Source organism: Diospyros lotus, chromosome 2 (assembly GCF_014633365.1).
Source record: "Diospyros lotus cultivar Yz01 chromosome 2, ASM1463336v1, whole genome shotgun sequence".
NCBI lineage: Eukaryota > Viridiplantae > Streptophyta > Magnoliopsida > Ericales > Ebenaceae > Diospyros > Diospyros lotus.
The window spans coordinates 10071833-10088881 of NC_068339.1; the positions used below are offsets into that span (position 1 = coordinate 10071833).

At 37.6% G+C, this 17049-nt stretch overlaps 1 protein-coding gene across 5 annotated transcripts in view; it reads left to right on the forward strand.

Moving 5' to 3' along the window:
• Nucleotides 1-2251: 2251 nt before the first annotated feature.
• LOC127794519 (MOB kinase activator-like 1A) overlaps nt 2252-17049 on the forward strand; it is a 29527-nt gene continuing 14729 nt past the window's right edge. Inside the window, exons 1-4 of one of the 5 annotated variants that reach the window (XM_052325689.1) lie at nt 2651-2865; nt 3353-3401; nt 3563-3671; nt 3842-3912. Coding sequence is in view for 1 of the 5 variants with exons in the window: in XM_052325684.1 (XP_052181644.1) it covers nt 2534-2559; nt 3353-3401; nt 3563-3671 (184 nt within the window). In the remaining 4 variants the exon portion in view is untranslated. Of the gene's footprint in view, nt 2560-2650; nt 2866-3352; nt 3402-3562; nt 3672-3841; nt 3913-17049 lie in introns of those variants that run through there. The other 4 variants (XM_052325686.1, XM_052325684.1, XM_052325688.1 and 1 more) reach the window with 4 other exon arrangements.

A 17049-nucleotide genomic window follows, 5' to 3' on the forward strand; every position in this document is an offset into this window, starting at 1 on the left:
TGCATGTTGGAAAAATGTTTGGTTTGATGTAGCAAATTAATAAAGAACTATTTGTTGTTCTAAAAATCTAAACAAGCTATTCAATCATGGCTAAAGGCATATGTAATTCTTTCACTTTTGCCCATTTAACCACTTTACCCTCTAAACTTCCGAGGGAACCTATTAACCCCCTAACTTTCAATTTAAGATCTATCAGACACCTCAAAATTTAAAATCATCGTGTATTGCACGCTCTTTTATTTAATATTAATTTTATATTAATATAATATAAATTTATAAATTATAAATTATTATTTTATTATATATTGATATAATATATTTATATTGATGTCTAACTAATAAAATTTTATCATTAAATATTGATAAATTATATAATTATTTTATCATTACATGTTGATACAATATATATATATATTGATGTTTAACTGATAAAATTTTATTATTAGATATTGATAAATTATACATAATTATTTTATTATTAATATTAATAAATTATGTATAATTATTTATTAAATTTTATATTAATACAATATATATGTTTATATCTTATAGATAAAATTTTATCAATGTTGATAAATTCTATATAATTATTTATTAAAATTTTATATTAATACACTGTATATTGTATTAATATAAAATTTATCAACATACATATTGTATTAATATAAAATTTTAATAAAATAATTATGTATAATTTATCAATATCTAATGATAAAATTTTATCAGTTGAACATTAATATATATATTGTATCAACATATAATGATAAAATAATTATATAACTTATTAATATTTAATGATAAAATTTTATTAGTTAGACATCAATATAAATATATTATATCAATATATAATAAAATAATAATTTATAATTTATAAATATATATTATATTAATATAAAATTAATATTAAATAAAAAAGGGTGCAGCACACGGTGATTTTAAATTTTGAGGTGTCTAATAGACCTTAAATTGAAAGTTGAAGGGGCTAATAGGTTCCTCCTCAAGTTCAGGGGGCAAACGTTAAATGGGCAAAGGTGGAGGGGCTACATATGCCTTTAGCCATTCAATCATCTATATATTCACTAAAAAATTACTTGTTAAATAAGAGATTTTTTAAATATTAAATAATTTCGATAAGTTTAGAGAGTTTGGTTGAATTAACAACTTTTTATTAACATAAATAGTATCGTTTTAAATCTTGTGTGCATATAAAACTTAAGCCCTATTCATCGACCCTTTCATTCTTTTATAATTTTCACCCAAATCAATCAAACCCTAAATGCCCAAATCATATGCAATCTTCAACTTTGCACTCGAACTTGTCACTCAAGTGTCAAATCAAGAATTTGTCAAACAAACATGACTTAGATCGACTGGGGTTAGTGTTATTAGTTAATTTGTGACATTATTTTTATGTTCGGAGAATCAATTCTCTCTATTTTGAGATTATTTTTTTTATTAATAATTCTTTAATTATTATGAGTAGTGAATTAATTAAGTTCCTTGCTTGTGGTTAAGTAGATGCATGTTTCGGATTGAACTTTTGAGTTTTGGCAAAAATAGAAAAAGAAGAAGGGATTTCTTGAATGACAATATTTATTATTTATTTTCTCCAAATAGGAAAATATTAGACTATCATAAGTTCCTTTAGTGGATATATATGGGAAACAAAAAAAAAAAAAGATTTAAGTCTCCTAATTTTTTATGCTTAATTACCTATCAAAAAATTCTCGCGAGATGATGAATTCTCTTGTAATTTCAAAAAAATAATTTTTTTTTGTTATTTTTGAATCATAACAAGTATATTAATTTGTGAGTGCCAAAGTCTTATATATATATATATATTCTATTGGAAACCTATCCTTAATTATTGGTGCATGTTAAGATGCCTTTTGATTTTAGTTTGTTCCATGTACCAATTTGCATCCCCATTATATATAATATATACATTTTTGCGGTTTAAAGTCAATTGCAAGTAAATTATTTATTATTTAAAATTATTTTTTAAGGGGCCCTTTAGTGTGTTTTTTTTTTTTGGTAATTATTTATAACTCTCTTATGAGTTATATATGTCAATTTTTTATAATTTAAATATGACGTCATATGTATTTGAACTTTTAACTTAATGGATGGAAATTATAAAAAAAAATTAAATCATATAAATTCTTCTTGCAAAATGGGTGTAGCTGCAACTTATCGAAGAAAAGAAAATGGTTTTAAGATTGAGAAATGGAGGCAGGGCCAGCTCGGCTACCTGGCTGCTGGCAACGGTAAAGAAGGAGACCACCTGGTTGTCTATAGAGTCTCTCTCTCTCTTTGTGTCTCTCCATTGCCACACTGTCATTCGCTACTCTCTCTCTCTCTCTCTCTCTCTCTCTCTCTCTCCATATATATCGCTACGCCTATGTATAGGCATGTACAAAAATACCTTTCATCTCTTCATCAACCTTTGCCCCGACCCTCCCTCGCTTTACCCAGGTAACGAAAGAGGGAGAACCCTACAAGGAAAAGGGGAAAAAGCCCTAAGAAATTAATCATGAGTCTCTTCGGCCTTGGAAGCAGGTAATGCGTATCTCTCTGTGCGGTTAATTGTTGTTGATCCTTCAAGTTTCTCTGCTTGATGATGATCCATCTATCTGGGTTTTTTTTTCCTTAATTTGTAACTTTGATTGTTGATGATAATGATACTCAACCCATTAAAATTGCTGTCGTCGGTGCCAATGATTCACGACGCCATTTCGGATCACAACAACAATAAATTCAATTGAGGTTGTTTGGAGTGACTCATGTGGCTTTAGGCTTCAGAGTTTGATTATTCGCCGTTGCAAAAAGAAAAAAGAGGGTAACCTGCGGGAGGGTAATTTCAAGGTTTGAGATTTTCTGTTGAAGTAGACATCGTGATAGATTGCTATGAAAATGTAAGGTGACTTCTTGGGTGGAAAGAAAATTAACCCTGTCTGCAACTTTTAGAGAGAGAGAGAGAGAGAGTTTCCCTGCTGGTTCAATCCAATATAACTGTTCTTTTTTTACCTTTATTTTGAAATAAGTAGTTATTATTCATCTACCTCATTTTAGTGAAGAATCCCAAATTTCACTATTCATATGATTTTAGATAACAAATTCAGCAGCAGGACTGAAAGTAACTAGTATCCTTTAATCTAATCGTGAAAGTTAAAAGATTTAAGTGTGAAAGACACCAGTATCTTCATGGGGCTTGAAAGGCCCATCTTTTTACTGCTAATATCCATTTGGCTTTCGATGTCTTGTCTTCTCTTCTAAATGCATGTCTACAAGGGAGTGTGTTTCTTCTCTAGCTAGCTCCTTATACTAGTTCTCCTTTACTTGAAATGTGCAGAAATCAGAAGACATTTCGGCCTAAGAAAAGTGCCCCATCAGGAAGTAAGGTCGGTATTCTTCCTTAAGGTTATGGTGTTTTAGGCCCTAGTCAAGTCAAAGCCTTACAGATTTCTCATTGGGATCAGAATTATCAGATGTTTACTTGTTAATTGGTGCTATACTTTTCCTTTTTTTTTCTTTTATCCATTTCCTGTTTATTCCATCTCAGGGTGCACAGCTTAAAAAACACATAGATTCTACCTTAGGTAGTGGCAACTTAAGGGAAGCTGTTCGCCTGCCCCCTGGAGAAGATCTTAATGAGTGGCTGGCTGTAAATAGTAAGAAATTTCACCTTAAACATATTGCTTTCTTGACTATTTAGGGTATCTGCTATTATGTCAAAGTTCCAGTCATAATATAGCTCTTGTGAATTTGCTCCAGTGACTACTCTCTATCTGCCGATGTACTTTTTTATGAACCTGTGCATGTTTTTTTCTTCTTTTAGTAGTGTTGTGAACAAGATCAGTTGCTAATACTACTATTCCAATTGGTAAAAGACCAAGGTCGTGAAGTGATAAGGTACCTAGTACAACCTGATGCAGTATTCTTAGATTATGAGTAGTTCACCCATACTAATCACAATAAATCTGCCAAATGGCCATGTGCTTGCACACAATAAATCTTCTAAATCATGTTTGCACTTGTTATTGACTATATTAAGTTAATAAATTGCCTACTTTGATTTCTTTTGAGTGACAATACATAATATAGGAAATAACCACCTTAAGGGAGTGAACCTGGAACAATAGAACCCTGACCTGTCGAAGCTAAGCATAGAAGCCAATTTATCTATAGGAGCATATAGATCATCCATAAAATAGCTGAAGACTATAGAAAAGGAGTCTCAATCACCAAAAAATGGAAACGAGATGGTACCCTTCAAGAAGGCAACAGGTTTCTTTAAATCCTGAAGCATTACTATTTTCCAAATAGACCACAATAGACAAAAGGGAAATACTTGCCAAATCCTACAAGGAAAGAACCATCTTTAGTGAAGCAGAAGATGATTTGGTTGTCTCCCCAGTCAATTTGCACATATAGCACCAATCAGTACCTGTCTTGTTTTCCTTAAGGTGATGGCTATGAGAATAGCGCCAAGAGAAGCTAATTAAACAAGAACACCACCTTAAGAGGAGCATCTGTGATCTTGCTAGTTTCCCAGGCAAAATGAGACTCACTCCGCTGGCAGCATGACAACCCATGGATTTATCCCCTAATTATGGATGGTTATTGTCTGTAATTGTGGTTAATTAAGTGGTGGAGTATTGTTATACATGAAATAAGGACTTTGGAAATGTCGTTGACGTGTGTTGGAATGTTTAGGAGAGTCAACTCTAGGGATTGACATGTGTTGGAAGAGCCAATATTCAATCAATAATCAAGTGCTTGGTTGGTTGTTGTTGTAAAATGTCCAGAAAGTCAACTAGAAAATGGAGATCCGACTGATTGATCAGTTGAAGGGGGGTTGACTGAAGCAAAATTCAGTCAGTCAACCATGGAGTCGATTGTGGGATCAACTACCAAAATTGGAATGTTTAGAAGATCAACCGTTGAGGTGATAGTCAACTGTCAGGTGTCGACAACTGGAATCGACTGGTAGATTTTTGGGAATACTCCTAAAAACGACTTTGAGGCCCATTTGATGATCTTTGCAGATAAGAGTAAACACATGATTTTAGTATATGGTTGGCTGTATTGTGGAGAATAAATATTGATGAGTTAAATTTATCTTGGTGGATTAACATTGAATTAAACCATGAGACTTTGAGGCCTAATGTGTTGCAGAATTTCACTTCTCAGTGTTACCAAATGAATTAGATTAAGAAATGACTTGCAAAGAGGTCTGTGATCATACCAACTATCTACCCAAAAGTTGAGTTTATTCCCTCTATCCACCCAATAGAAAATCCTCCCAATCAACTAGTCCCACCAATGTATAATATGCCTATTTGGAGGCCAACCTATAATTAGATTTAATCCCCCTGTAGGTCATGCCCTCCTGCCATATTCACCTTCTATTGCCTTCCTCCAATGTTAAGTGTTGCTCCCTTATAGTAGATCTCCACAACCACTTATCAAGAAAGGCCTTATTAAATAGTTCTAACCTCCTAATGCCAAGCAATCATCCCTCTCCAACTTATGCTAAGGGTAGGAGGGAAATTAAATAAACAATTTATAAAGAAACCAAAAAACAATCCCTGGTTTTCAAACATGAGTAACACTCTTGGAGAGGGCATAACACTTTTGCTAAAAGCCTCCATGATCAAGATGAAAAGGAAAAGAGACAAGAGAACCCCTTGTCTCAACCTCCTCAAGCTTTCATAGAAACCTATAGAGAACCTCATAGGGGAAATACAACTGAAAGTAAAGGAAGATCGTTACGGGGCAAGCAGCGTAGTTTAAAAAATTTTGAATCTTACCCCGATTCCGGCAATTGGATCAACGCCGAAATCAAATCATTTACATACAAAATAAAATAAATCTAATTTTTAGATTTTCGAGTCGTTTGCGGATTTGAGCCGTCCTAGCATCCGGCCTCTAACTCGTGATACGCAACACGCGTTCGTTGGCAAGGAGAGCGGAATGGGAGTGCTAACTCCTTCTCTTTTTCATGGCTTATGTATGGACGGAAAGAAGTTCCTCGTTTCAAATCGATGCGAAAAAGAAACGGGAGAGAGTGAATGGCAATTTTTCAACTATTGAAAAACACAAAACCATTCATTAATTTGAGCAACCCATAAAGGGGTATTTATAGAGGAGCAAGGCTTTCTAGGGTTTCCTAAACTTTAATGGATATAGACCAGCCCATTTATCCTAGTCTAACTAGTAATTAATTAAGTGGTTCAAATCCAATTATAAGTTTAAATAAAATATTTGGTCCAAATCTAATTAGTCCAAATATAATATTTAATTTAATATTTGGCCCAAATATTAATTTAAGCCCAAATCTATATTATTTCCTATTTGTCACTCCAACAAATAGAAAATTATTAAATTAAAAACTCATTTCTAATTTAATCAATTGCCATTTTAGGAAACTATTTCTTTTATGATGACCCCTTATCATATCGACGTTATTACGTCTATTTGTTCTTTTTCCGTGAGAACCTACGACGACACAACTTTTTGCCTAAATGTCCCATTTAACCATACGTCTGCTCTCTTAGTTTAAGCCAGGAACCATACCTATTGCGAATGACTCATTAAGCTTCTGAATATGTTGGCAATGTGTCAATATGAACATATAAGACAAAATTGGTCTCTAGCAAGGTGTCATGCCTACCCAATTATTCAGAAGGATTCATAATCCGCAAACAACCTTTCACGAGCATGGTTACCGTGTAATTCAAGCTTCTCATCAATGTATCTTCTGTGATCTCAAGTCTAGTTATGTGTTGCTTGATTACGATCACATGAGTTTTCTTCGGTCATTCGGATATCCTCACTCAATAGAAAGTGAAACAATAACTCCTTATTGATCTCTTTCACCATGGCCATGGATTTAAAGTGAATATCCACCGAATGCGCCTTAGATACATCATCTCTATCAAGGGATAAATGAGTCTCATCTTGGTTATACACCCATCTCCATAAGCCTCACGATATGCCCAACGATCGTCCATGTGTAGTCTTTGTCTAGACCCATCGAAACAATGTCAAAGCATACCGGTCTTCTTATAAGATAACCGTGACAACCTCAAGTCCAAGGATTAGTTACACTCATCTCGTATAAGAATTTCATCATCATATAATCAAAATGGATTCTCATGGCGAGTCATGTCCAGTGACACGTTCTCCAACATTAGTCACCTATGTACTTGTCTTGGCATCCCCATACTTATGGGTGTAAGACCCCCATTGCTATCACATAGAAAAAACATATCACATACAAGTTTTACTGCAATTGTCAATGTTCATTCTTGATATTGCTACGATTTGGAACATTTAATGATGTCTACAAACTATGATACATCATCTCACATCTTTATAGATTAATCATAATATACATCATATAGACTTCTATCTAGTTTCATCAAGTCATTATAATAATAACAAGAAACTAATAGAACGACTTCTTGTGAAATTGAATAACTCCTTATTCAATAATGAATATGATTGCAATTATCAGTGTACAATATGCCCAATTTGATTGGGTGTAAAGCACCTACACTAACAACAACATCTTATTCATGCTCTCCATTTAGATCCAAAACATTTAACAAACTGAATCCAACAGGCATGACCATAAGCCTTTTCAATACCAAGCTTACACAAGAACCCAGGAACAGAGCTCTTTGTTGGAATTTAGCTGAAGCTTCAACGTCGTCGTTTGGTAGGGGGGGCAGGAAGGTCTTTTGGCAACCCTCATTGGTTGCCCAGAACGCTATCACTTTGGGCCCATGAGTTGGACGGCCAAAACGGCAACCACCCCTACCGTTTCATCGAGGCGTGCCTTCACTTGTCGTTTTGCCCGCTTCTTCCCCGATCGTTGATGCTACCTTTATACGACTCCATCTTCACTGCTGTTATCCTCTTTATATCTTCTACAGTGGCCTCGAGATCATCAATGCACAACCTCCGATTTGTATTGCCACAGTTAGGGTTTGATTTCATTCTCTGCGTTTTCATTCTCTCTGTATAGTTTTGTTATGAAAGTTTCCTCTCTAGGGTTTTGCCTCTAATCTGTAGATTTGTGGTTATGGGGCTCATTTGATTAGAGAGTTGTTTTGTACAGTGAGTATTAGAGAGTGAGGTTTGTATATTGAGGCTATAATCGTTTTTCCCAATAGTGCAGTGAGCTCTCCAACGTGGACGTAACCCTCGTTAACGAGTGAACCACGATAAAACTTGCTTGTGTTATGACGTAGCATGTAGCGCGTGTGTGAAAAAAACACACCAATAAACTCTTGAAAGAACAAACTTCAATGGCCGAAGCTTGGCTTTCAAGAAAACGAAAAAACAAAACTGTTTTGCTAAGAAAACCCAAATAGGTTACTGAAATTTGATTAAGAAAAACTTGATTACAAACTCTAGATCCTAGGCATATTTATAGTATTTGGTTAATCCAAATCCATCTAATATTTAGAAAACAAAATCCAACTAAAATCCTAATAGAAATAAATCATAAATAAAAGTTAACTGGAATCCTAATAAAAATAAAACCCTAATCAAACATGAAGTAGAATTCTAAATCAAGTAGAAACATGAAATAAAATCCCAAATCAAGTAGAAATATAAAGTAGAATCCTAAATCAAGTAGAATTCTAAAACTTAAGAAGTATTAAAATAACATTATGGCACTACTATTTTGGTGATACTGTTCCGATTTGGTTGGGTCGGCCTTGGGCCGAGTCTTGATTGGTGATCGTATCATGTTCGTTTATGCTTTTCCTTTACTATTCTGTTCATATGCATGTTTTAAGTTTATCAAAGGGTCTGTGAATGTTTTGGCTCTTTCGTTGGTTTTTGTTTTGAGAAGTGGCCGAGAGTTGTTTCGACCCAACAGTGGTATCAGAGCCATTTCTCTGGTATTCACGATCTAGGGTTTCGAAGCCTGTGCTATTTCCAACCTCTGAGTCATATTATTTGTTTTGCTTGTGTTGGTTTGATTCTCTAGGGTTTTAGGGTACCTTCGTGCAAAGCGCATATGACATCAACCCAATTTGAAATCGATACATTTGAAGGAAAAAGTGATTTCGGTAGTTGGAAAAAGAAAATGAGAGTTCTGCTCTCTCATCATAAAGTGCTTATTGCACTTGAGCCCGATGACAAAAAATGGTCAACAGATCAGTTGAATAGAACTGATGAGATAAGGGAAGAAGCTTATAATTTTATTTTCTTGCATCTTGGTGATGGTGTTACCCGTAAAGTTGATGCATGAATACCCCTATTGAATTGTGGAACAAGCTTGGATCATTATATTCTATTTTGTCTGCTCCTAACTTAGTTTATTTAAAGGGTATGTTATTTAACTTTAAAATGAATGTATCTAAATCTATGGATGAAAACATAGATGAGTTTACTAGACTTGCTTTATTGTTGAGAGGAACAGATCAAACCTTGGGTGATACCAGTGAGACTATAATCCTATTAAACTCTTTACTTGATGAATATAATGTAGTTAAGCATGAGGGAATTGTACCTAACTTAGACTTGGTTATATCTGGAATTAAAGTTAGGGAGTTAAGAGTTAAACACATCTAAAAAATATGGTAATAACTTATTTGTTAAGGGAAAGTTTGAAAAGAAAAACAATACGAGTAATGGAAATCAATCTAGGGGTTTTGGGAATAAGGGTAAAAATAAGGAAAAGAAGAGCAAACAAAAACCTAAGTGGAAGTGTTACCATTGTGGAAAAGAGGGACACATTAAAAAGTATTACTATGATCTTTTAAAGAAACAAAAGCAGGGGGGTAATGTAACCATAGCTACTAGTCACTCTAACACATTAGTTGAAGTTCTTACTGTTACTAATGAGTGTGGATAATGGACTCTGGATGTTCATTCCACATGTGTCCTAATATTGCCTGGTTTCAGAACTTTAGTAATAAAGAATTTGACACAGTGTATATGGGTAACAACCAATCATGTAGTGTGCAAAGAATAGGTGACATAACCTTTAAAATGCATGATAACAAAGTCAAAATGCTCACCAATGTTAGATATGTGCCTAGCTTGAAACAAAATTTAATATCTTTTGGTACACTTGATGAGTTAGACTATTCTTATACTGTTGAAAATGGTTTCATGCATGTTTTTAAAAACAATGACCTAATTCTAACTGGTACTAAGAGGCATGGTTTATATGTGTTAAATGGTTGTTCTCTTCTCCCTGTTTCTTCTGCATGCATTGTTAAAACTGATAAGATAGATCTCTAGTATTTGAGACTTAGTCACATGAGTCAAAAAGGTCTGCAGGCACTGTCAACTCAATGATATCTTGATTCAGTGACTGCAAGTTTCCTGAACTTCTGTGAGCCTTGTCATCTAGGCAAGCAACACAAGCAGAGTTTCCATAAAGCTACTCACCTAGTGAAGGCATGCCTAGAATACCTGCATGCAGATTTATGGGGTCGCTCCCAAACACCAACTCTTAGTGGCAATAGGTATTTCTTATCCATTGTTGATGACTTTAATGGGAAAGTGTGGAAGGCTTAAAGACCAAATATTAGAAAATTTTAAAATATGGAAGGTCTTAGTTCAAAACCAGATTGATAAGAGGATTAAAACATTGAGAACAGACAATAGATTAGAATTCTGCAATAGAGAGTTTGATGAGTTATGCAACTCACAAGGCATTACTAGGCACAAAACTGTTAGGAACACACCCTAACAGAATGGGGTTGCTGAAAGAATGAACAAAACTCTCCTAGAAAAGGTTAGATGTTTACTATTCACAGCCGATATGCCTAAGACTTTTTGGGGAGAAACCCTCTCTACTGCTGCCTACCTGATAAATAGAAGCCCCTCCACTGTCTTAAATTTGATGTGCCCTGAAGAAAAATGGTTAGGCAGAAAAATGAACTTAGATCATTTAAAAGTCTTTGGGTGTCAAGCCTATGTTCACCAATCTATGGGAAAATTAGACCCTAAGTCCACGAAATGTGTATTTGTAGGGGTACCAAGATGGAACTAAAGGCTACAAGTTATGGGATGAAAGTTCAGGAGGAGTTAAAATAATCATAAGCAGGGATGTTATATTTAATTAAAATATTTTCCCTTGCAGATTAGAAAACTTAGAGACAGACCCTTAACCTAGTGTCCCAGATGACTTTGTGATAACTGGTAATACTCAGTTTCAGGTGGAGCAACTAGCAGGTATGTCTGACCTGCCAACTGCCCCAGTTCTTGATAATCCTAGCCCAGATAGTGATTCATCCTCTGATCATGAGGAGTCAACTAATATCCCTGAGGCTGAGGTGGAGCATCATGACTCTCCTCAACAAAACTTAAGGGATTATCAGTTAGCTCGTGATAGAAGCAGGAGGATAGTGAGACCTTCTGCTAGATATGCGTATTCAGACCTTATTTATTGTGCCTTAGTGGCAAGAATGGAAATGAGAAGTAGTGAGTCATCTTGCTATGAGGAGGTTGTTAACTCTCAAGACTGCTCAAAATGGCAATGTGCAATGGAGGAAGAAATGGCCTCTTTAATGACCAATAATACCTGAGAATTGGTCCCAAGACCTCAGAAACAAAAGCGAGTAAAGTGCAAATGGCTGTTCAAACTCAAGGAATGTATGTTACCCACTGATCCCTTAAGATTTAAAGATAGATTAGTGGCTAAAGGGTTTACTCAAAGGGAGGGCATAGATTATACTGAGATTTTTTCTTCTGTTGTTAAATTTAAAACCATACGTATGATACTTGCCTTAGTTGTTCAGTATGACTTAGAATTAGAACAACTTCATGTTAAGATTGCCTTCCTACATGGTGACTTAGATGAACTCATTTATGTGGAACAACCTGTTGGTTATATTAATAAACTTCATCCTGATTATGTTTGTCTATTAAAAAAGTTTTTGTATGGTCTCCCCAAGACAATGGTACAAGAAATTTGATAATTTTATAACTGGGATTGGCTTTGTTAGGAGTGAATATGACAACTGCCTTTACTTTATTCTCTCAAAAATTCCTGTTTATTTGTTGTTGTACGTTGACAACATTTTGTTGATTAGCAAATCTAAGTCAAAGATAAGTGAATTAAAATCAATGTTAAACACAAACTTTGATATGAAAGACTTAGGTTATGCTAGGAAGGTTTTAGGGATGGTAATCGAGAGAAATAGAAGTAAAAATTGTTTAAAAATTCACCAACATGACTATTTGCTAAAGGCTGTACAAAAATTTGGTATGTCAAGCTGTAAACCAGTAAATACACCCTTAGCTGGTCATTTTATCTTGTCTAAATCTCAATGCCCATCATCAAATTCTGAAAAACTGAAAATGGAAACAATTCCTTATGCTAATGTAATTGGAACCATCATGTATTCTATGATTAGTACCAGACCAGATCTTGCATTTTCAATCTCCTTGCTTAGCAAATTTATGTCTAACCCTAGGAAACATCATTAGGAAGCCTTAAAATTCTTGTTAAGATATATCGATGGCTCTTTAAATGTTGATTTAAATTACATGAAAAGATCTTATGCACTTGATCTGGTAGGATTTGTAGATTCTGATTTTGCAGGAGATAGAGACTCTAGAAAATCCACTACTGCTTATTTCTTTACCTTAAGTGGTAATTGTATTAGCTAGAAGCCTCTGGTTGCACTGTCTTCCACTGAGGCAAAGTATGTGGCTGTAATGGATGCATTTAAGGAAGCTATTTGGCTTCAAGGTCTCTTGAAAGAAATTCAGATGCTACAAGGTAAGGTTGTGGTATTCTCTGATAGCCAAAGTGCTATTCATTTGTGTAAAAATCCGGTATACCATGAAAGAACAAAGCATGTGGATGTAAAATACCACTATATAAGGGATCAAGTGGCCAAAGATATGGTAAACATTCTGATGTGATCCAACCGATAGGAAGGATCTCCAATGGATGAAATGGATTGAATTGTATTTCAGAATTGGAATTACAAGAAAATGAAAGTAAGAACAGCAGCAACTGGGCATTCGAGAGGCCCAGAACTCTCCTACAATCACTCCAAATTCTTCACACCTTTCTCACTCTCTTCCTACCCCTTTTATAAGCTATTATTCCCTTCTCTCTCCTGCATAACCGTATTTGGTTATGCAGGCGTGTCTGCTGGTTTGTTACACAAACCAGCCAAATATCTATCCTACCCCTTAGCGCACATGCTGATTGGTGCTTCCTCCAGCTATACCCTCAACCCCCTTCGGATGCTTGTGACGCCTATGGTAAGTATGCAAAACCAGGGGCCTAACATCACTCCCTCCCCCAACTTTCACCTTGTCCTCAAGGTGAAGACCTGGAAACTGCTGCTGAATGAGGCTGAAAGGCTCCCAAGTTGCTTCTAATGGGGGTAACCCCTTCCATTGCAGAAGAACATCCAAACCTCCCACATTATTTCCTTTGCCTGGTCTGACTCCCAATACTGCCTCTGGTTCGACCAGCATCTCCAGCTCTGCACTTAACTGATTGGGAATATCCACCGTGGCTTGCAATGCCCCTTTGGCCTCTCGCAGCTGAGACACGTGGAACACTGGGTGAATGCTACAAGATGAAGGTAATTTTAACCTGTAAGCCACCGGTCCAACCTCCCTCTCAATCTCAAACGGACCATAGAATCTAGGAGCCAGTTTCTCATTGGCACGACCAGCCAATGACTGTCGACGATAGGGAATTAGTTTTAAGTAAACTAGATCCCCTACTTGAAACTTTACTGCTCTTCTCTTCACATCAGCCCCTTTCTTCATTATAGCTTGAGCTCTTTGTAGCTATACCTTCAGTTCCTCCAGAATGTGATCTCTCTCGACAAGCTGCTGCTCTACCACTGAAACCGAAGTGGATCCCTTTTCAACTTTAAGTATTGCTGGCGGTTCGCGCCCATAGACGGCCTGGAAAGGTGTAGTTCTAGAGGCTGTGTGGTATGAAGTATTGTACCACAATTCCGCCCAAGGCAGCCACACAAACCAAGATTTTGGTTTGGAAGAAGCAAAGCAACGAAGGTAGGTCTCCAATGTCCTATTCAGCACCTCCGTTTGACCATCCGTTTGTGGATGGTAAGCTGTGCTGCGTTGGAGCTTGGTACCTTGGAGACGAAAGAGTTCCTCCCAGAATTTGCTCATGAATATCTTATCCCGATCAGACACAATGGACCGTGGTAGACCATGAAGCCTTACAACCTCCTTGATGAAGACTCCTACCACTTCTCTAGCAGAAAAAGGGTGTTTCAACCCAATAAAATGGCCATACTTACTGAGTCTATCAACCACCACCAAAATCGAGTCTATTTTTCCTGACCTGGGTAAGCCTTCGATAAAGTCCATCTCAAGGTCTTCCCAAATTTGATTTGGAATCGAAAGGGGTTGCAAAAGTCGTCCTGGTTTGAGTGCCAGTACTTTGTTTTGCTGGCAAACCGCACAGTGGCTTACATACCTGTGAATGTCCCTCTTCATCCCCAACCAATACACACTTGCCGCGATCCTCTTGTAAGTCTTCAAGAATCCCGAGTGCCCCCCAACACTCCCATCATGACCCTCATGTAAGAGCAATGGGATGAGAGAAGAACCCTTCGGTAGATATATCCTCCCTTTGTAAAAAAGGAAACCGTCCACCAACTGAAAATGGGGTCTGGAAGTAGGATCCCGCTGGAGGTCCTTGACCACCACTTGTAGCTCTTCATTGTCAGCTACCTCCTTAGCTAGCTGATCCAATTGGAGAACCTGAGGAACGGTTAAAGCTAGGAGGGCAGCAGAGTGGCTGATGCGGGACAACCCATCAGCCGCTTTATTCTCCAACCCAGGTCTATATTGGATTTCAAACCGAAATCCCATTAACTTCACCATCCACTTCTGATATTCTGGACTCACCAATCTCTGTTCCATCAAGAACTTGAGACTTTTTTTATCCGTCCTGACCACAAATTTCTGTCCCAAGAGGTAGTGTCTCCATTTTTGTACCGCGAACACAATGGCCATTAGTTCCCTCTCATACACTGATTTCCTCCTACCGAACTGATTAAACGCCTGACTAAAGTATGCAATAGGTCGATGGTCTTGCATTAACACAGCCCCCATGCCATGTCCCGAAGCATCCGTCTCCACCTCAAATGGTTTGTCAAAATTCGGCAAAGCCAACACGGGCAGTGACACCATGGCAGCTTTGAGCTGGCGGAAAGCTTGCTTAGCCGCTTCATCCCAAAAGAAATTACCCTTCCTGAGTCTGTCCGTGAGTGGCCAAGCTATCTTGCCATAATCTTTAACAAAACGCCTATAGTACCCGATGAGACCAAGAAAACCACGCAACTCCTTCAGTGTGGCGGGAGAGGGCCACTCTAACATGGTTTTTACCTTGTTATAATCAGCCGAGACTCCTTCATGTGATATAATGTGACCTAGGTACTCAATTTCCAATTGTCCGAACGAACACTTCTTATTTGCAAATAAATGGTTAGCTGCCAACACCTCCAGAACAGAGCACAAGTGTTGTGCATGCTGTTCAAAGTCTTTGCTAAAAACCAAGATGTCGTCGAAGAAAACTAGCACGAAACGCCTCATCTGTTCTCTGAAGATGTCATTCATCAGTGATTGAAATGTGGCTGGCGCGTTAGTCAATCCAAAAGGCATTACGAGGAATTCGTGGCCTTCATGCGTCCGGAATGCTGTCTTTGGAATATCCTCTGCCTTGACGCGAATTTGGTGATACCCGGACTTAAGGTCGAGTTTGGAGAAGACCTTGGCTCCATGAAGCTCATCCAGCAGCTCTTCAATCACTGGAATTGGGAATTTGTCGGCCACTGTCACCTTATTTAATGCCCTATAATCCACACAGAACCTCCACCCTCCATCTTTCTTCTTGACTAACAGAACCGGGCTCGAAAAGGGGCTGGAACTGGGTTGTATGATCCCTGCGGCTAGCATCTCTCCTACCATCTTTTCAATCTCGTTTTTCTGTAGATAGGGATAACGGTAGGGCCGCACACTGACCGGAATTGTGCCTGGCAGCAGGTTGATGGCATGATCCTTCTTTCTGGAAGGAGGCAGCCCTTCAGGTGCTGAAAACACCTCCTCGAACTCAGCTAACACTTGCTTAAGGAACGGTGGGATCTCGACCGTTTTGTCACTGTAATCAGATGCCATCGTTCCCAATTCAAGCAGCACTCCTTCTCCATTCTCCTTGAAAGCCTTCATCATTGCCTTCAGGGATACCAAGCTTTTGCTCAAGCTAGGGTCTCCCTGCAAGGTCACGGCTAATCCCCCCACCTGGAACTTCATAGTCAAGGCCTTCCAATCCACTCTCATTTTTCCCACCGCAGCCAACCACTTCATCCCAAGAATTACATCTGAGCTACCCAGCTCCAGAGGTAGAAAATCTTCCACTATTTGCAAGTTTTGTAGATGCAACTTTACCCCCTTGCAAATCCCGGCCCCTTGCACTGCCATTTCCGTTCCCATGATAACACCATAACCAGTCGTTTCTGTTCGCGGCAGTCCCAGTCGTTGAACTAACTCGGCCGCTATAAAGTTGTGCATCGCCCCCCCATCGATCAGTACTACTACTGGTTGCTCTTCGATAACGCCTTGTAGCTTCATGGTCTGCGGTGTTGTTAAACCAACCACCGAATTCATAGAGAGTTCAATGATTTCACTGCCTTGGTGCACTTCCTCTCCTCCCTCGTCTTCTCTCACCTCCGTGGTTCCCCTTTCGAATCCTTCCCTCTCTTTCTCTTCATCATAGATCATCATAACGTGCAGCTCCTTGTTCTTGCACCTGTGGCCAATCGAGTATTTCTCATCACAACGGAAACACAATCCCTTCTCCCTCTTGGCTTTCCACTCAGCCTCACTAAGCCATTTAAAAGGAACATTACTACCACTCTCGGCCACTGGTAGCTTACTGCTCACCTGGTTCGAGACTCTCGAATAAGGAGTCAGGCTTCTGGATTGAGTGGGAGGGATTCTAACGGTGTTAGTGGTAGAGTAGGTGGGAATTTTACTTCCCACTGGTCCGAACCCCCTACCGCAGCT